The 20,481-nt window shown below is 34.4% G+C and overlaps 3 protein-coding genes across 3 annotated transcripts; all 3 read left to right on the forward strand.

Annotated features, from left to right (window-relative positions):
* Positions 1-4,435: 4,435 nt before the first annotated feature.
* LOC132037242 (xyloglucan endotransglucosylase protein 1-like) lies at positions 4,436-5,894 on the forward strand. Its single transcript, XM_059427736.1, has 3 exons — positions 4,436-4,740; positions 4,852-5,045; positions 5,384-5,894. The coding sequence occupies exons 1-3, from the start codon at positions 4,468-4,470 to the stop codon at positions 5,784-5,786; spliced, it is 870 nt and encodes a 289-aa protein (XP_059283719.1). The 5' UTR covers positions 4,436-4,467; the 3' UTR covers positions 5,787-5,894.
* Positions 5,895-9,824: 3,930 nt separating this feature from the next.
* On the forward strand, positions 9,825-12,620 carry LOC132037241 (xyloglucan endotransglucosylase protein 1-like). The gene is made up of 3 exons (XM_059427735.1): positions 9,825-10,104; positions 10,201-10,394; positions 12,084-12,620. The coding sequence occupies exons 1-3, from the start codon at positions 9,832-9,834 to the stop codon at positions 12,484-12,486; spliced, it is 870 nt and encodes a 289-aa protein (XP_059283718.1). The 5' UTR covers positions 9,825-9,831; the 3' UTR covers positions 12,487-12,620.
* A 2,442-nt stretch (positions 12,621-15,062) lies between these two features.
* LOC132036443 (phosphatidylglycerophosphate phosphatase 1, chloroplastic/mitochondrial) lies at positions 15,063-20,428 on the forward strand. Its single transcript, XM_059426786.1, has 5 exons — positions 15,063-15,708; positions 16,392-16,469; positions 17,258-17,331; positions 17,409-17,516; positions 20,030-20,428. The coding sequence occupies exons 1-5, from the start codon at positions 15,093-15,095 to the stop codon at positions 20,141-20,143; spliced, it is 990 nt and encodes a 329-aa protein (XP_059282769.1). The 5' UTR covers positions 15,063-15,092; the 3' UTR covers positions 20,144-20,428.
* The last annotated feature ends 53 nt before the right edge of the window (positions 20,429-20,481 follow it).

A 20,481-nucleotide genomic window follows, 5' to 3' on the forward strand; every position in this document is an offset into this window, starting at 1 on the left:
AAAAATATCAAATAAATTATAGTAGCCAGCCATAACCATTAGGATAATACTATTAGGATATGAAATGGCATGTGAATACGTGAGCTTTAATTTCTCCATTGTGTTTTAGCTAAAACAAAAGCACCTATATATGTTCCACGAAGGGCACGTTTTTGTACCAAAACCAAAATTGGTGGAATTAAGAAGTCTCTTGCAATTTATCTTTACACATGATTGGACAAAAAAGGATTGAAGGATAAATGGAGAACTTGGCGATGCAATTATTTCAGTTAAATAAATTATCAACTTGATTAAGCAGAACATATGGAAGCATCCAGAAAAATGCTGCCATGCGATGACCAAACAGTTCCTATATATACCAAAACATTATATTTTGGAAGTAAATAATTCATGACGGTTCTTAATATGAGAGAGAGTTTTGGAGCATAATTATTTAGTAGTGCGTAACTAACCAAATATTTAAAATTGTGACAATCGGTTAGCAAGTCTTTTCATTCTTGATTGCTACATGTTCTCTGGGTTCATTGTCTCCAAGATGGAGGAAATTTCCTTAATTCGTGTCATGTGCCCAAAATAATTGACCAAACATTATGATTACATAAACAAATAATTGACTTATTATTCTAACTCTAATTAATTTTTCCCATCAAGAAAATTATATGTGAATCCATTTAAGCATTTTGGTGTTTTTTTCCACTTTCTTTTTAAATTTGCTGGCCAGCATGAAATATTATGAAGTTTGACTTATTGACGCAAACAATGAGTATCAGTGTTCACCATATATATAATTTAACCGCCTCCATTGATCATTGATAAGCAAAAGAAGTACATATTGAGTTTGGCATCCCAAACTTTTTACATGATCATTGAGAAGAGACCATATAGATTACACATTCTTCTTTCGATCATTTTATAACTTTATATAGTACTACTATGATTTATACTCTTTTGAACTTCTAGAAATCCAAGCCTACACAATAATTCACGTAAAACATTCTCGTTTGAGGTATTTGAATTTGAGACCTCAAAACTTAAATTGAAATGATTATGACATCATATACTTTTAGTGCTTAGACCAGCCAATGGACTAGGTAATGGAATCAATTTAGTTTTAAGGACCTTATAAGAATAGAACTTAATCTACATATTTCTTTCTGATTTTCTTCTTAGTAATATCTAAAATTCTTTCTATCTCTAGCTTACTTATATTAACCTCAAATCATTTGAGTTCGAACGCCCGACGCTACTGCTTTTGAAAATGAATTAAATTGAATAAAAATAATAATGCTAATAATATTCCGTGTGATTCATTTTATGACTTAGAATTATCTAGTGCTCTTGGAAAAAGAAGAATTTGGATGTTATTGTCAATTTTTGGCTTTGTATTTAACTTATATATATATATACTAATAATGGTGAAAACAAAACAAATCTTTATTCTAAAATCTACCCCGATAAAGTATATAAAAGAAGTGAAGGGAAAAAGGATAATCTAGCCAAGAGCTTATCAGTGAATCTCCAAAAAAATTTCAATGGTTACATACTTACATTGTTTAAAAAAAAAGTGAAAAAAATAAATCTTTTAAAAAGATCCACCAATGATTACATTTTCCAGCTATTATGATTATTTGGTAACCAAGGTTATAGTATTGTGATTTTTAAGTGACAAAACAAAATTATATAACTTTGGTGTAAAAAAATCTATAAGTATGTAAACATTTCTGAAATATACCGCATATATGATAGATGATGTATTGATAGTTGTGAGATGTTAGTGATTTCACCATGAGTTGACCATGTAAAGAGAAATAAAGGAAGGATCCGAGACAGGCCAAAGGCAATGGACTATTAGCTGGAAAGATAAGGAGTAATAGTTTATTCGAAGGGATGATCACGAACACTAGTGCATGCAGCAAATGAAGAAAAAAGGAGGAAAAAAAGATTTTTTTTCTTTTGACGTTTCTTTCCATTTTGGTGATGAATGAAGTGTCCGGTTTAGCCACTCGTTAAGATTTTAAAGAGTAACTACGATTTAAGGACGGTGCTCGCATCTTCGTGAGAAAGACTCATGCCACGCTCATGGCCTTCATATCACCCATACGTGCTCCCCTTCTTTCACTCGTGGAACTGTGGGATACAACTGAGTAGAGGTGGCAATTTGAGCCCATATTTAGAAAATTAGCCCATTTTACCCACATGTTAGTGAGTTGGGTCATTCATATTTCAGGTGGGTAAATATGAGCTTCAAGTCTCTCTTTAACCCATAAAAATATGGGTATCCATATAAGAACACATTAGACCCAATAACAACTCATTTTGAAAATGAGAAATTTCTTTCTTATCATTTGAAAATGAAATTTCTTTCTTACTTCCCACCCCAACCCTTACCCCATCACCCACCCCGCCATCCCCCCCCACCCCACACATTTTTTTATTTCATATATTTTATTTTTCTTTTATAAAAAGCTTATAAAAAAGGAGAAACTTTTTTCTTACCTCCCACCCCACCCCAACCCTTACCCCACCACCCACGCCGCCATGCCCCCCACCGCCAAACACTTTTTTTTATTTCATATACTTTATTTTTCTTTTATAAAAATCTTATAAAAAAAGGAGAATTTTTTTACTTACCTCCCACTCCGATCCCTACCCCCACCCCCACCATACCCCCGCCCCCTAAATTCAATTTCATATATTTTACCTTTATAAAATTTTATAAAAAATGGAAAAAAAATTCTTACCCCCCGCCCCCAAAAAAAAAAAAAATCAATTTCAAATATTTTACTTTTATAAATTTTTTATAAAAAATGGAAAAAAAAAATTCTTACCCCCCCCCACCCTCCCCCCCCCCCCAAATTTCAATTTTCCTATATATTACTTCTATAAAAAATTTATAAATAATGGAAAAGAATTTATGGTCCCCCACCCCATCCCCGACCTCCACCCCCTCCCCCGCCCCAAAAAAAAATCAATTTCATATATTTTACTTTTATAAAAAAATTATAAAAAATGAAAAAAAAAATTCTTACCCCCACCCTACCCCCTCCACGACCCCCACCCCTCACCCCCGAAATTTATATGAAAAAATTAATTTAACTTGACAAAAGAAAAAAAAATTATAAACATACACTTGAAATAATATTACACTTGTATAATATGGGTTAACCCATAACCAACCTACCATTTATCGCCCAACCCATATTTACCCACATAAAATATGGGCGGTTTGAAACCCAACCCATTTGTGTTCAAACCATTTTCAACCAAATCAAATCCAACCAAATCCACCCATTTGCCACCCCTTCAACCGAGCAAGCACGATAACTATCAACTTTGTCCAAAGCTGGTCAGCGGGTAGAAGTCTTTGTAACGATCGAGTTTATAGTCATGCAGAAAACTATAACTAACAGCAAGGAAAAACTTTATTTCTTCATCAACTCCATCGAATCAAACAAATATATATCATGTTCGATCATGACTCCAACTTGGATCATGTCGGCTCATCACCTGAACTTCGTTATAGGCAGGATTTTGACGTTACGTACCCAACAATTAATCCCCAGTTTGATTTAGACATCTTTCCAAATTTGATTTAATTCACAACAACAACAACAACATAATACCCAATATAATCTCATAAAGTGGGGTCTGGGGAGGGTAGAGTGTACGCAGACCTTACCCCTGCCTTGGGATGTAGAGAAGTTGTTTCCGATAGACCCTCGGTTCAAGAAAAGCAATTCAAAGCAGTCCAGCAAAGGAAATAATGAAAAATGAAGAAGCCATAACACAAAATACTATATAGAGCATGATAAGCGGTCTAAAAAAGGAAGGAAAACTATAATACAATAATATGCTAAGTGAAGAACAAGAGACAATAGATAGTAACATAAATCGACGGATAAGGAACTATAGGAGAAATACTACGACTACAAGTAAGGAACTAAGGGAGAAAATTTAATTCACAAATTTTAGTAATTTTATAACGATACGAACGTTATGCATAACACATTAACATGTATTCTACTCGCTTAAAAAGAGGAAAATAGAACAAGGTCCAAATAGCTTGATTGACAAAATAAGGGCAATCACATATTCACATGGCCTAATACTTAGTATAGTTGTGAACATCCATTCTGTTAAATAGCTGTACCCAAAGGTTCATCATAATTGAAGCATGGCAAAAGTGTCAGCAAGGAATCCAATATTTTGCTCATTCAACAATATCTAAATATAAAAAATCAAACGCGTATACCATAAGTGGAGCCCTTCCAATAACTATTATACTCCACTAATGTTTCGAATAGACAAAGTTTTAATTTCCAGCTCACTAAATGATCCTTCCTCCTCAATTCATGAACATAGCCACATTGGCTTAATATAAATACATAGCATTCTTGAACAATTTCATCACAACACCAATCAAACATTCTCCCTTCTCTCTACTTGCAAAAAACTTTTGAGAAAAAAATGTCGCCTCTCTTCTCTTTCAAAATGTTAATATTTCCAATAATTATGGCAAGTCTATGGGCAGCTGCTTCAGCCAATTTTTATAACCTTGCAGATATCACTTGGGGCGAAGGACGTGGTAAAATAACAGAAGGAGGCAGAGGTCTCTCTCTGTCACTTGACAAATTTTCGGGGTCGGGTTTTCAATCCAAGAATGAATATCTCTTTGGAAGATTTGACATGCAACTCAAGCTTGTCCCTGGAAACTCTGCTGGCACCGTCACCACCTTTTTTGTAAGTCCAATTTTCCTCTTATTCTCAATTTCTGCAGCCTTTTAGTTCCAAAATCTTTTGAAATTGTAGGAATTTAACTAACTAAAATGTGTGCTTGTTAATTTTGTGTAGCTATCATCACAAGGGGAAGGACATGATGAGATTGATTTCGAGTTCTTAGGCAATGTTTCTGGCCAACCTTACACAGTTCATACCAATGTTTATTCACAAGGCAAAGGCAACAAAGAACAACAATTCCATTTGTGGTTCGACCCAACTGCCGCATTTCACACTTACTCTATTGTATGGAACGCTCAGAAAATCATGTAAGTTTTCTATAATCTCACTGTAGAAGTTTCCAAATCAGTACTCCCTCCATTATAACATTATTTTCTTATTAGCTCGTCACATCAAGAATGACATCTTTTTAAATAACAAGTTTTCATAGTCAGATCAGAAGTTTCATAAGTCTTATTGATACACGAATATTACAAACACATTTAAGACCAAAAATTTCATAAATCTCTTCTTCTATTTTTTAAAGTTTGTGGCTAGTCAAATCATGCCATATAAATTGAAACGGAGGGACTAATCTTTTCGTGTTAATCATGTTGTATCATTCTTCTTTTGTACTGATGATGTATTTCTGAATTTCTATCTTCAGCTTCTTGGTGGATAACAGCCCAATCAGAGTATTCAACAACCATGAAAGCCTTGGAATTCCATTCCCCAAGGCCCAACCCATGAAAGTGTACTGCAGCTTATGGAATGCTGATGAGTGGGCTACACAAGGAGGCAGAGTGAAGACTGATTGGACACATGCACCTTTCACTGCTTATTACAGAAACTTCAAAATTGATGGATGTGCAATGTTATCTGGTTCCAATTCATGTAAGTCCAGTAATTCAGCAAACGATGCTAGGCCATGGCAAACACATGAACTTGATGCTAAGGGCAGGAATAGGCTACGATGGGTGCAGAGTAGACACATGGTTTACAATTATTGTGCTGATTCTAAGAGGTTTCCTCAAGGATATTCTCAAGAATGCAAGCGTTCAAGGTTCTAAGTTTTTGGAAAAAGGAAATTGTGGCACTGTCTTTGTTATTTATCAAGATTCTATTGATTCTTCTCATATTTGTGAATAATAATGAATACATATGTACCGAATTCTTTATTTTTTTGATGCATCAACTAATGTATATTGGATGGAGTATATGTTTTGGAGCATACACATGGACTTGAATAAATTCCCTTTTCTATTTCTCTTTTTTTCGCGAAGGACCCTACTCGAAATTGGCAAAGTGAAATGGGCATGTTTGGGGTTACATTAGTATGATCAGTTCATTTATGAGGCCTTCGCCTTTGTCTCTAGAGCAAATTGGTAGGATGAACAGTTTATAGATCAACTTTCACCATAACTACGAGTAGATTACACATTCTCTCGATCTGTTTATAAAGTATATACTCTTTGAACTTCAAGAAATCGAAATCTACACAATAATTCATGGAAATACACAATAATTCGAAAGGATAAGGAATATTACAGCAAAAAGGGGAAAAAAAGTTTACTTGTGGGGTTTATCATAAATACACGAATCAAAACTTAAGGTAAAAAATAGTTTAAGGATATTCACAGAAAAAATAATTGGTTTGGTTTGGTTTTAAATCCTAAAAAAAAAGACAAACCTTGTGTACCAAAGAAAATCAGAACTTGTATATATAGATTTTTAAAATATTTTATACATAAAAATATTTATTTATAATGTAATTTGTAAATATTTCCTAAATTTTTTCAAAGTTTTTTTATCTAATTGTTTTTAATTCGACAAATATTTTCCTTTATCATGACTTGATTTATCTTGAACTTAGAATTTTGAATGCCAATAAGTTTTATATCCATATAATGTTAGTAACTCAAATAAAGTCTAAACAAAACATCAACATGTGGTGCTAACATATAAGAAATTCAATTCTAACACTAGAATTCAATCGAGAATTGTAAAATATATAGCTTAATTTTTTTCTTTGTCTTGTAATTAATATTTATTAGCACTTATTTTACATAACTTTATATTAAAGTCATTTTCTTTAAGGAAATTACATTTTAACCGATTTTATAATATTTTAATACGAAAGGTCATCAATCTCAACATTTTGTGTTATTTTCTTAAGAAACACCTTAGATATAGTTGTATTTTCTTACGTTTTCCGGCCACTAAAGAAATATTTTCTCTAAGTAAAAGTCATATGTTTTCTTAAAGACTTTTTCGGAAAAAAAAACCTCCCTCCCCAAAAACCGAATAACCCGAGAAAAAGTTGAAAACCCGAATTTTATTGGTTTGGTTTGGTTTATAAATTTAAAAACACATTTGTTGGAAAAATCCGAACCAACTTTAAAAGTAATGACATAACTTGTGGTTTATCATTGTTGGAAAATTTTAGGAAATACGCGAAAATTCTTAGAAACTTAAGGCATGTCAAAAATAGTTTAAGGATATATCATTGATAAAAGTGTATTCCTAGGATTAAACTCTTTTAGTATATAACAAAAACAGAAAAAATAAAGGATTAATTTAAAGTAGAAAATCCAGCTGATAGGAGTAGAAAAAGACATAATTTTCTTGTGTATCTAAAGAAAATCAGAACTTGTATATATACGCAAGGAGATAACAATAGTGTTTCGATTAGCCAGAACATGTAATAGCTTTAACATTTGTTGTGTTAATGGGTTTAAGTTTAACTGTTAGGAAAAAAGTTAAAGAATATCTAATTGTTTTTAATTCGAAAAATATTTTCCTTCAAACATGACTTGAGTTTGACCTCATGTATATCTTGTGTGCCAATAAAATGCACAAATACCCGATTTTGAGATCATCATATAAACCGTGCATATTCGCAGTGTGTAAAAAGTTGTAAGTCTACTTACTTTAAAACATCAATCATGTGGTGCCTGGAGTTTTATATATATATTTGAAGTTCGATTTTTTTCCCCGAACTTCAAAAGTATTCCTTAAGGTATTTGTAAAATGTGGATGAATTCAATCATTTTAGCTTGAAAATTTATGCTCATATGACTAAAGCTCAGTCATTTTGCCTAAACTTCAAACACCACATATTTGAAATTGTTCCGAAATCAGTAGTCGTGCAAAAAATTTTAAACAGTGGTTACAGGTTAAATTACGACACATGTCCAATAGGATATCCAAGAAACTGTATCACTATCTTGTGCGCAAGGAGGGGGAGGGGGGAATTTACCATGTCTGCCTATATATCAGCCATTTTTCGTGTGCTCGAACCAAATCCTACAAACCTAATAAAAAATAACTCATCACAAAATAATAAAGAAAATTCTTCCTGATCAATGAAGAACACTTCCTTTTAAAATATTATTAACAACATTTCTTAACAATCATGACGTTTCTTTCCGTTTTCGTGAGGAGAAAATAACTCAAAACTTGTCGGTTAGCCATTTTTTAAGATCTGAAAGAGTAACCACGACTAAAGGACGGTGTTGGTGAGATTACTTTACACACAAACGAGAAAGCACGATGACTAGGAAATGTATAATGTCCAAAGCTAGTCAGCGGTAGAAGTTTTTGTTAGGATAAAGTGTTCACAATCATGCAAAAAATTATACTAGTAATTAATAACAAGGAGGTACCATTATTTCTCAATTAAAATAAGCTCATCAAGCAATCGTTATGTTTGATTATAACTCCAACTTGAACTACTCTGATTAATGGAACATCATTTGGGTCTCACCATAGACAGGATATTGGCGTTACCCAATAATCCTCCCTCAATGATTCCCACACACAAGTCAGTAATAAAGTCAGAAATTTTGTTCAAGGTATTCAATGATTTTAAGAACTAGAGTAACATATATATGCATGTATAAAAATAACAATTGAGCTTTATATATATGGTTATAATTTTTTCGGTGAAAGGTTTTCAACTGATCACCCTTCTAAGATACGTAGTTATGAGCCGGTCACCCTTTGCATGTAACAGCCATCGCCCATCTGAGACCCTGACTTCGACCGGGACCATCCTCAACATTACCTAAACCTCGTGATAGGCAGAATGATAGTGTTATCCAATAATTTTGACACCTTACATGGAAGGTGATCTTCAACGGCTTGATGATATTACTATTATACTCGTCAACATACCTTAAATTGCAGATTAGTGACTAAATGTCCACGTACACTTTTTTTAGAGCTTCTATAGAATGCCCTTTGCCATAAATTCTCCAAAATGAGAAGAAAAGAAAGATATAAGTGACTTGATACCTAAAAGAATGATACTTTCAACTTTATGAAGGCTAAATACAATTTTTTAAACTTAATTCTGGATGTTGATTAACTGGCTTTGAAGAATACAGAGGTTTTAGAGATATTTGGCAGCCTTGTATGATGGAAAGAGATTAATATAAACATAAAGTATTTATACACATTCTTTCTAATCTATTTAAAAAAAAAAAAAAAACACTCCTCCATACCATTTTCTTTGACATTATTCCTTTATTAGTTCTTTCAAGAAATTAAAGAATGTCACATTTCTCTATTTCTTTGATGAGAAATTTTTATAATCGCAAATATGTGTCATTACATATTTAGGATTACAAGTTTTAAAAGTTATATTCACCCAATTATTATGTATAACAAATATTTTACTCGCTTAAAAAGAGAAAAATAGAATAAGGTCCCAGTAGCTTGATGACAAAATAAGGGCAATCACATGGCTTAATACCTAGTATAGTAGTTGTGAACATCCATTCTGTTCAATAGCTGTACCCCTTGGTTCATCATAATTGAAGCATGGAAAAAAGTGTCACCAAGGAATCCCATCTTTGGCTCATTCAACATCTACTTACTGAAGACCAAACGCGTAAACAATAAGTGGTTACCTTCGAATAATTAAATAAAATTCTCCACTAATATAATGTTTCGAATAGCCAAAGTTTTAAATTCCAGCTCAATAAAGGATCCTTCCTCCTCAATTCATGAACATGGCCACATTGGCTTAATATAAATACATAGCATTCTTGAACAATTTCATCATCAAACATTCTCCCGTCTCTCTACTTGCAAAAAACTTCTGAGAAAAAAATGTCGCCTCTATTCTCTTTCAAAATGTTAATATTTCCATTAATTATGGCAAGTCTATGGGCAGCTGCTTCAGCCAATTTTTATAACCTTGCAGATATCACTTGGGGCGAAGGACGTGGTAAAATGACAGAAGGAGGCAGAGGTCTCTCTCTGTCACTTGACAAATTTTCGGGGTCGGGTTTTCAATCCAAGAATGAATATCTCTTTGGAAGATTTGACATGCAACTCAAGCTTGTCCCTGGAAACTCTGCAGGCACTGTCACCACTTTTTTTGTAAGTTCAATTTTCCTTTTATTCTACTAATTTCATTTAATTCTCCCTTTTTGAAGAAACTAATTAATCTAAATGTGTGTTTGTTAATTTATCTAGCTGTCATCACAAGGAGCAGGGCATGATGAGATTGATTTCGAGTTCTTAGGCAATGTTTCTGGCCAACCTTACACAGTTCATACCAATGTTTATTCACAAGGCAAAGGCAACAAAGAACAACAATTCCACTTGTGGTTCGACCCAACTGCTGCATTTCACACTTACTCCATTGTGTGGAATGCTCAGAAAATCATGTGAGTTTCTTATACTCTCACTGTAAGAATCTCAAAATCATGCACTCCTTCCGTTTTACTCTTATATAACACTATTTTCTTATTAGCCACATCTTTCTAAATTTTTAAACAATTAAATATAAAAACATCCCACCCTTAATACTAAGTTTTCATAGTTACACAAATGTTATGACATGCTCAAGATCACAAGTTTCATAAGTCTTATTGTCACACTCATACGGCACTTGATGCCAATTGATAGGAAATAGGCATATATACGCAGCGGAAGCAAACAACCAAGATCATATTCTTACATGTAAATTAGATAAACATAATCAAATTCGAGATTGTAACACTAAACTTTTGAAGCTGTTGCACAAGTCTTCCATAGCGTCCGTACTCTTCAGGTCTACGATCTTCTACTGTGTATCATAAACTTCTATGAACGAAATACTTGAGTGGCAAGTATTGCGGCTAAAGAATGAATATCACTTAGGGTTGAATGGCTTTCTTTATATACACACGTTTTTAGGGTAAACCCTAGCCAAAAACGTGTAGCCCTTTCCTTACCCACCAACGATATTATTTTTCTTTTTATTTTCTTTGTTCTAGAATATTCAGGCACAGCAGGGACCACAGATTTTAATAACGAGGCTTCCTATTGCGGTATTAATTTAATATAAGTGAATTAATCCTACCACAATAAATTACAATTTATTCCACTAGAAAACTGTAATTGCACTCCTCTGTTTAATTTCGAAATCATTCATTAAAAATTATTTAACTCCCCATGTTAAGATTACAGATACCAATCAAATAAATTAAATTACTAACAATTTAATTCATCGACTAATTTAATCCTTTATACTTCCGCTTAACTTATTTCATGTGGCGGATACAAAATCCACGTGCAGGGTTTTCACATGAAAACTTATAAGCATCCATAAAGGGGTATCATCAATCTCAAGGTTGAGACATGAATTCTGTCAACTAATTGTTATTTCACAAATGCACTTTGCCATTATCCAATTTACCAGGAATACATTAACTCGCAGTTGAGTCGTACCTTTTAATAAATCAAAATAATGAACGAAGCACATTGATCATAACAATCACATCAAGATTAAGAGTACAAGTACATTTAATGAGTTAGAGAGGTTGTTTTATATATTCAGTACAAAAACACTTATCTCTACTTGGTCCGTTCAATACATATAAAATGTACTAGCATAAGAAGTTGGAACAAAAACCATTCGCATAATCAAGAGAGATTATATTTTAATCTTATGCTACAATCATCAAGATACTTTGCCCTGGGCTTCATCTTTGATTGTGAACATTAACTTTATAACTTATAAGAACCGACAATTTAATCTTCTGCGCATGAGCTAAAGCTCCATACACCAAATCGTCTACTATATAAGTAAAGGGCACACATATGAATGAATGATCTATTTAAAATAATACTTTATTAAATTGAATAAATAAATAAACAATTGTTCCAAAAGGAATAAAACATAATACTATAATCAAACCGCATGGTTAATAGTATATCCTAACAGTAAGACCATCAAGTTTTCTTAAATTATATGGCCAGTCAAATTACACCGTATAAATTAAAGCCGAGGGGGCAAGTTTTTCGTATTAATTATGTCAATTGTATCATTCTTCTTTGGTACTGATGATGCTTGATTGAATTTCTATCTTCAGTTTCTTGGTGGATAACAGCCCAATCCGAGTATTCAACAACCATGAAAGCCTTGGAATTCCATTCCCCAAGGCCCAACCCATGAAAGTGTACTGCAGCTTATGGAATGCAGATGAGTGGGCGACACAAGGAGGCAGAGTGAAGACTGATTGGACACAAGCACCTTTCACTGCTTATTACAGAAACTTCAAAATTGATGGATGTGCAGTGTTATCTGGTTCCAATTCATGTAAGTCCAGTAATTCAGCAAACGATGCTAGGACATGGCAAACACATGAACTTGATGCTAAGGGCAGGAATAGGCTACGATGGGTGCAGAGCAGACACATGGTTTACAATTATTGTGCTGATTCTAAGAGGTTTCCTCAAGGATATTCTCAAGAATGCAAGCGTTCAAGGTTCTAAGTTTTTGGAAAAAGGAAATTGTGGCACTGTCTATGTTACTTATCAAGATTCTATTGATTCTTCTCATATTTGTGAATAATAATGAATATATGTACCGAATTCTTTATTTGTAAGATCAAAATTCTTTACTCTTTGATGCATTAGCTACTGTACTGGAGTATAAACACAATGAAGCTGAATAAAATCTTTTTCTTTTTTCTCGCGAATGGCCCTACTTTAAATTAGCAAAGTGAAATAGACACGTTTGATGTTACATTAGAATGAACAGTTTATTTATGTGGCATTCTCCTTTGTCTCTAGGCCGTTTTTAGATTAAAAGACGAAACTGCACCCAACCCAAACAGGATTTCAGTTCGGCCGGCCAATAAAACCAATTTGGTCCAGCACTTCTTATTTCTCCAATAACACCAAATTGGGGTTGCATTAGGATAACTGTGCATCTATGGGCAAATAATCAGTTTTTGCACCGCTAATCAAGTTGTAGCCAGCTTTTCCATGTATGTTGATGAAATTTTTACGCAACAAGTTATAGCGTTCCATTAGGATTTTGTGGCCAACTCTAGCTATTTGTTACTTCCTCTATCCCAATTTATGTGATACACTTTCCTCTTTAGTCCGTCCCAAAAAGAATTATACATTTCCCTATTTGAAAATAATTTGACTTTAAACTTTACCTTTTACGCTTAACGAGATGATCTGTTTTAGACCACAAGATTCAAAAGTCTTCATTTTTTTCTTAAACTCCGTGCCGAGTCAAATTATATTATATAAATTGGGACAGAGAGAGTAGGATTTTTTGTCATAAGTTGTAGCGTTGCATCAGGATTTTGTGGCCAACTCTAGCTATTTGTTAGGATTTTTTGTCAAGATTTGTGACAAAGACAACTTTTGTCATCAATTTGAAGTTAGTCAGGATTTGTGGCCAAATTCTAATAATTCTTCAGATTTTTAGCTAGAAATTATGGCATTATTGTGACAAGGCAAATTTTGCGTGTCAATTTGAAGCCCTGGTGATTCATCAAGATTTTGCTACGTAATGCTGACCGCAAATCTATTATTGCAATATTTTTCTAACGTGGTACATAATTGGTGGCATAGAAAGATTTTATTTATGCAAATATTACAAATCGTCTCGACAATGTGTTTTAAGATTGCGTTTGTCGAATGTGTTTACAAATCGCGCTTGTCGAATGTGATTTACAAATCACATTTGCTGAATGATCTTTATATTTCAAACGTGTTTTACAAATCATTTTTGCCGAATGATCCAACTTTTGATTAGTCACTCATAGGATTCGGGCGGTCCGGGGGACCACCACAACTTCTCCTTTATTGAGAATCTATACATAGCATATAATTGAATATCTCGAGCTTAGGTACATTTAGATTCCGTCTCAACGAGAAAATAAAATGGAACACCTAACAACACACTTCTTGTGGACTTTTTGAGAATGATTCTGAACTAATTCACAACCTATTAGAAGTAGAAAAAACTTTGATGGGATATTCACGAACAAATAAAGATTGTGGTCAATTTGATAATGATCGGATGACATTGCTTTGCCTTTCAATGTGGGTTATCAATCAACCCGGAGTACCAAAATGGGTTGGATCTATTGACCAAATTACTTGGAAGTACCTTGAAATTATTGGGGCAATTCGCAGGAATGCCTCGTATTCAGGGTGGTCTTTAATTTTTGTCCCTCAAATTGCTGGTCTTTAATTTTTGCCCTTCGCCTAGAATACCCTGAGGTTTTGGGTTCGAACATTGGCTCAGGCATAAAACTAAAAATAAAATTGCAAGGCAAGGCTTTTGGAAAAGTCTGACTTATGCGGCATAGGTTGCCTTAAGGCATAACTAAAGTTCTGCCGGATCCAATGAGAGGCTGTGTTATAAGGTAGACTTTTATTTATGCCTTAAGGCAACCTATGCCGCATAAGGAAGACTTTTCCCAAAGCCTTGCCTTGCATTTTTTTTTTTGATTGAGCAAGGGTTCGAACCCAGAACCTCGGGGTATTTTCGGCTAATTTTTTAAGCTAAGGGAAAAAAATTAAAGACTAGCAATTTGAGGGGTAAAAATTAAAGACCACCCCAAAAGAAGGACAATCCGCATAAAAAAATGAAATTATTGCACGGTGTCCATCAAATGGACCGGTCTTTAATTTTTACCCTTAAATAGGGCTGGTCTTTAATTTTTGCCCTTCAAAATCGAACTTATGCTTAGCACGGCATACATGTTTTAATGGCATTGGGAATAATTATTATGATGTGTGAAAATATAAACTCATGCCGACGAAAAAGTTATTTACTTTGAGGGATAAAAATTGAAAGATCGCCACAAATTAGGAGTAAAAGTGCAAATGACCCGTTTGAAGAAATTGCAGGGTTTGTCCTTCAAATGGCCGCGACGTTTCCCTTTGTGGGCCGGCCATGCGCAAATGACCCTAACATGGTAGGTGAAACATCATTTGGATTTTGTAACATGAAAGAGAAGGAGATTTCCAGCAGTAACATGAAAGTAACACTTGTTTTAATCGATGCATACAATTATTATTATTATTATTATATAATAAACCCATTGAGATACCAGATTTAACCTCTGATTATGCAGTCTACCTCAATTACTCCACTTCATACTTGCTCCTTCTACCCAATTCCTAGCCATTTTCCTTCCCTTAATCTCAACAAGAACAAGAAAACACTTCCCAAGTGTTGTTTCAGTATCACTTCCACACATAGTTGCAGCAAAGAACAAGAAAAACACAAAAAGCACAAAAACTACAACAATATTGACACAAACCCAGATCGACAGAACAACATAAATTGGGAACAATTTTACTCTTCAATTCAAGAAGAGACAACCCATTACAAAGAAGCAGACTCATTTGAACTTACTACTCATTTAGGCATTAAAACAAACATGTGGTGGACAGACTTGAAAGCTGCATTAGGACAAAGGATTAATGTAGAGGGTATTGTTTCTTCATTAGGGGTTTTCTCTAAAGACAAACATTTAGCGATTCCTCATGTTAGTGTGCAAGATATAAGGTATATTGATTGGGTTGAGTTAAAAAAAAGAGGGTTTGAAGGTGTGGTATTTGATAAAGATAATACAATTACTGTTCCTTATTCTTTGAGCTTGTGGAATCCTCTCGCTTCTTCTATCGATCAGTGCAAATCTTTATTTGGTAATAATATTGCAGTATATAGCAACTCAGCAGGTAATTCGATTGGTTTCTTTTCGAGAAAATGGTCAAAAACACACCTGAACTATCGTCATTTCCGTGAGTTTCACACCCCTAAATATATAGATGTTGATAGTTCAGGTAGGGAAAGGGAAAGGGAACAACTGATAGTTGAGCTGTGTTTTTATAAATAGATGTTGACAGTTCAAGTAGGAAAAAGGAACAACTGTTTTTATAAATAGATGTTGACAGTTCAAGTAGGAAAAAGGAACAACTGATAGTTGAGGTTGTTTGAATATATAGATGTTGATAGTTCAGGTAACAAAAGGGTAACAACTGATAGTTGAGGTCTGTTTTAATATATAGATGATAGTTCACGTAGAAAAAGGGAACAACTTATAGTTGCGGTGTGTTTTAATATATAGATGTTGATAGTTCATGTAGGAAAAAGGAACAACTCATAGTTGGGGTGTGTTTTAATATATAGATGTTGATAGTTCAGGTAGGAAAAGGAAACTACTGGTAGTTGAGGTGTGTTTTAATATATAGATGTTGATAGTTCAGGTAGCAAGATGGAACAAGTGATAGTTGGGCATGAAAGTCGTGAAAAAGTGTTAGTTCATGTGTTTTTGACCATTAACTCTTTATCTTAAGATTTATTTTAGGTATGAAGATTTGTTGCAGTGGAAACTCAGTATTTGTGATTTGTGAATTTGTAGGATTAGATGAATATGACCCTGATGGTAGAAAAGCGAGAATTCTTGAACGTGCAATTGGAATTAAAGTCATTAAGCACAGTAAGTTGAATTTCCTATTTTGTGATTCAATTTTGCGGTAATCTATAACTCCTTCTGTTTCATTTTGCTTGTCTTAGTCCGACTCAGCGCAGTGTTATCAAAAGCGAAAAGTGCAAAAAAGCTCTAAGGTCAGCCTGGGGCTTTAAGCGCAAAGCGCAAATAAAGCGTGGGCTTTAATGAAAAAAGGTGCAATGGTGCAAAAGTACAAATATATATATGTTTAGTCAAAGCCTACTAATAATAAGCATGAATAACAAATATATGGACAAAGAAATTGTAAGAAATTACGATAAAGTGAAATATCAATTATCTAGTGTCACGTTTTCAAGAGAGGCTCATTGGCACGGAAAAGTATGTCTTAGAGCCTTGATGATGACACTGAAGCGCACATAAAGCGAGGCGAAGCGCTCAACATGCTTTGAGCCTCGCTTCAGGGCTTAAGCCTTTGACAACACTGACTCAGCGCAGAGTTTAAGAAAATAAAGAAGCCTTTTGAATCCTATGTTGGGTGCAAAGAGTTGTTAAATATAGAAAGTGATATTCTTTTTTGAAATATACTAAAAAGGAAAGTAAGACAAACAAAGTGAACGGAGGGGGTTATATATTGTATGTGCCATTTCTATAGTAATTCCAGCAATCGCCGTATTTTCTCTAGTTCTCTTGTCAATGCAACTCCGAAGTTACAAAAGATAACAATGCTAAATCAAACAATTGAGTTATATGAATATTACTTGCGTATCTATGAGTTAATGCTATTTGTATTTGCTTTCTTTATCTGTATACTTCAGGGACAAAGAAGCCGGCTGGAACAGCTGAAGAAATTGAGAAGCAATTTGGTTGTGAATCGTCAAGACTTATTATGGTACATTTGGTTCTTTCAATTTTTTGTAAGCTTCTCCTTCCTGTCTAAGTTGACAGTCCATGTTGTGTCCTTCGCAGGTGGGTGATAGGCCGTTTACAGACATTGTTTATGGTAACAGAAATGGTTTTCTTACTATTTTGACACAACCATTAAGTTGTGCAGAGGAGCCATTAATTGTACAGCAGGTTAGATTTCCTGTAGATTGATTTTTTATTTTTTTATTTTTATTTTTTATTTGTTATTTGTTATTTTTTATGATTGGTTCATATTAATTGAGTAATGACTTACCTAGGCTGTGGTAATCTTTTTAATAACGGTGGTATCTAGGTTAGCTTGCACACACCTCGACTAATCCACCTATGTTGAACTAAATTTCCAATAGTGTTAACCTCTTGAGCTATCAATTTTAACTTTTTCACCCAACCTGAATGCTTGCACAGATCTTTTTATCTTTTAACTGCATATTTCCAATATTTTCTTTTAACTGCATATTTCCAATATTTGAAGTGAAACTTCCGTGTTATTTGTTGTGATACTAACTGTAATTTGGGGTTTGTGTATAAGCTGAGCACTTATCTGCTGATCAGGCTTCTTGGCCTGGGCTCCTCTTGCCTGGTCAGTCATCAGACTTTCTGGCTGCTCTAAGCTAAATTGTTTGCCAGCAGCTGTTGTTTTACTGGCATTGTCCATCGAGATAAATCCGTGGCGGTGACTGTAGAGTCGACATCTTATTCTCCCCTACTTGAAAAACTAACCGATATTTTTGTTACTTTTGTCTCAATAAACTTTTACTATTATCAAGAAAAGACGACCTTTCTGATGCTTAAACCGCTTTGGGCATCTTGCTGTCATATACTGCTGCCAATGGGAGTTGGTACACTGGATGCCTCATCCACTATATTCTGACAGCTGCTCATGAGAATTAGGTCCATCACCTGCATTATTTTGTCATTTTGACTTCCAAAATCACTGGCGTGATTGATGCCTTAATCCCTATGTAACAATTCGTTATGAGATAAGTAATCACTTCTTCAATTTCATGTTGTCTCTCATCAGATTGCTTTTTTATGGATGCTGAAAGAAGTAATGAATAAAATGGCATCTTGACACCTTGGGGATGATGATCAAAGGAATTAAAAAAAAATTAATTAAAAAATAATGGCATCTTGACACCTTCTTTGTATACCACGTGTTTTGTTAGGCGATGATGTGTGTGTAGGGTTCTGACTGACAGTAAAAAGTAAGGCTGAATACATAGACTCACACTTAAACTTGTCCGAATTTTTCATTTAGCTATCTAAGCTGAGCCTATGACCCATTAACACCTGACCTATATTCATGGAGATCTTAACTAAGCCTGTCATTCTCTCCAACTCTGTATCCTAACTCCGGGCAAACTATCTCTAGATGGCTAAGTGAAAAGTAGATTTGATACTTAAATTGTGCCCTATTAGACACATGTTGCTGAGGTGGCACATAGCGTGGGTATCACATGTATTGAGCGCGTGAATATGTTGAAAATGAGCTGACATGTACTTTCTTCTTCCTCATCTCTTCTCTCTCAATGAAAAAAGACCCATCTCCTTACATTTCCCCCTAAAACTCCACCAATGAACGTCCACAACAACCCCCTCTTCCATGACACAAAACAAAAACACTCATGCAAGCATCTACTTCTTTGGATAAATATTATCCATTGTTTCCATTGCAACACTCTGGAACGACAACGTCAAATCAGCTAATATGAACCAGGAAAAAAAAGTATACATGGCAGAGTATTACAACGGAAAAAGCACCTCAATTGACTTCAAAATTAGATTAGCTTAGATCTCAAGTTAGTGCACCAAAATGCAGCAAAAAAGATGAAAGAGAGTGCAAAGCGAATAAAATTAACCTCACCGATTCTCAGGAAAGCTCGATCAACAAGTAAGAAAGGCAATCCAGCTATGTAGCAATGGCCATGAGAACTGTAGTGATAGACACACACCTCATTGATCCCTCTCTCTAAACTCTTTAACAACCTATCAACATGTGAGTTATGGTTGATGGGAAAGAATTCATTGGTAACCATTAGATTTTTCCGGAGTTTGACTTTCCAGGAAGTTCCTTTCGTTAAAGGTTGGCCTTTTACAGCGAGAATGGAGAAAAAAGATCGACTGAAAAAGTGGAAGAAGATGAATGTTGACTGTTTCGTGTTAGCTTTTGGGTCTTGGTTTGGTTTCGATGGTGGAAAGAGTTGTTTTTCTGGGGGAGAAGAAGGAACGGCAGGGAGTTGAAAATAATAAACCTTTTTCTTTGGCTCAAGAGCTATTTGTTTGGATTATTTTGGATTAAGTGCCACATGTCTTTCTTTCATTGGCTTCTTTGCCAAGTCGGCCGCATCTGAACTACACGCATCTCATATCCTTTGATGTTTCGGTTGCATATGTCTAATTGATACACATTGAGCATAAATTAGGTGTTCAATACGTCAAGAGCTTAGTTTAGGCAGCTAAATGAAAATTCAGACATGTTTGTGTGTTTGTCTATGTATTCAGCCAAAAAGTATATATCCCTGAAGTTGGGATGAGAAATATTTGGATATGGCCTTTGGATATTAAAGTAACGTGTTTTGGATGGAATGCTTCCCTCTCAAATTATCTTGTAATTTACCTAGTTTCATTGGAATGTTTTCATTGAAAGAACAAAATATCTGCAGGTCAGGGTACTCGAGGTGGCCCTTGTGAACCGATGGTCTAGCCAGGGGATGAAGCCAACCAGTCACACACTTCTTCCTGATTGCCAGCAGTGTGTAAAAGACGATCCACTTTAGGTTTTTTCTTTAGATGAAGTGAGAAAAATTCATCTCCTTCCCACCCCAAGGAAAAAGAAAACAACCCGACCATGAACAACAATTTTTGTTACGGCCACAAATAATTATACAGGATTATTTCCATGGGTTTGCTTCTTGTGTCTGAAATCTGATAAGAATGCTATATCAATCATTTTGATGTTTGTTTGACTGAATCAGAGAAGAACTTTCCCTCTTGAATTGAGTATGTTTGCGCTTGAATCTGAAAAGCTAATCGGAGATGATTACACAAACATTGTATGTCAACGAGTTCATTCTCTTAGTTGAATGTCTTATTCTGGTTGATTTCAACATATCGT

Source organism: Lycium ferocissimum, chromosome 11, assembly GCF_029784015.1.
Source record: "Lycium ferocissimum isolate CSIRO_LF1 chromosome 11, AGI_CSIRO_Lferr_CH_V1, whole genome shotgun sequence".
Lineage (NCBI taxonomy): Eukaryota > Viridiplantae > Streptophyta > Magnoliopsida > Solanales > Solanaceae > Lycium > Lycium ferocissimum.

Excerpts from the sequence above, each read along its gene's own strand:
- LOC132036443 (XM_059426786.1), top strand. The coding sequence starts at position 15,093 with ATGCAGTCTACCTCAATTACTCCACTTCATACTTGCTCCTTCTACCCA. Across the intron at positions 15,709-16,391 it reads AGTATATAGCAACTCAGCAG|GATTAGATGAATATGACCCT; the intron begins GTAATTCGATTG and ends GTGAATTTGTAG. Across the intron at positions 17,517-20,029 it reads AGCCATTAATTGTACAGCAG|GTCAGGGTACTCGAGGTGGC; the intron begins GTTAGATTTCCT and ends AAATATCTGCAG.
- LOC132037242 (XM_059427736.1), top strand. The coding sequence starts at position 4,468 with ATGTCGCCTCTCTTCTCTTTCAAAATGTTAATATTTCCAATAATTATG. Across the intron at positions 4,741-4,851 it reads GCACCGTCACCACCTTTTTT|CTATCATCACAAGGGGAAGG; the intron begins GTAAGTCCAATT and ends AATTTTGTGTAG. Across the intron at positions 5,046-5,383 it reads TGGAACGCTCAGAAAATCAT|CTTCTTGGTGGATAACAGCC; the intron begins GTAAGTTTTCTA and ends TTCTATCTTCAG.
- LOC132037241 (XM_059427735.1), top strand. The coding sequence starts at position 9,832 with ATGTCGCCTCTATTCTCTTTCAAAATGTTAATATTTCCATTAATTATG. Across the intron at positions 10,105-10,200 it reads GCACTGTCACCACTTTTTTT|CTGTCATCACAAGGAGCAGG; the intron begins GTAAGTTCAATT and ends TAATTTATCTAG. Across the intron at positions 10,395-12,083 it reads TGGAATGCTCAGAAAATCAT|TTTCTTGGTGGATAACAGCC; the intron begins GTGAGTTTCTTA and ends TTCTATCTTCAG.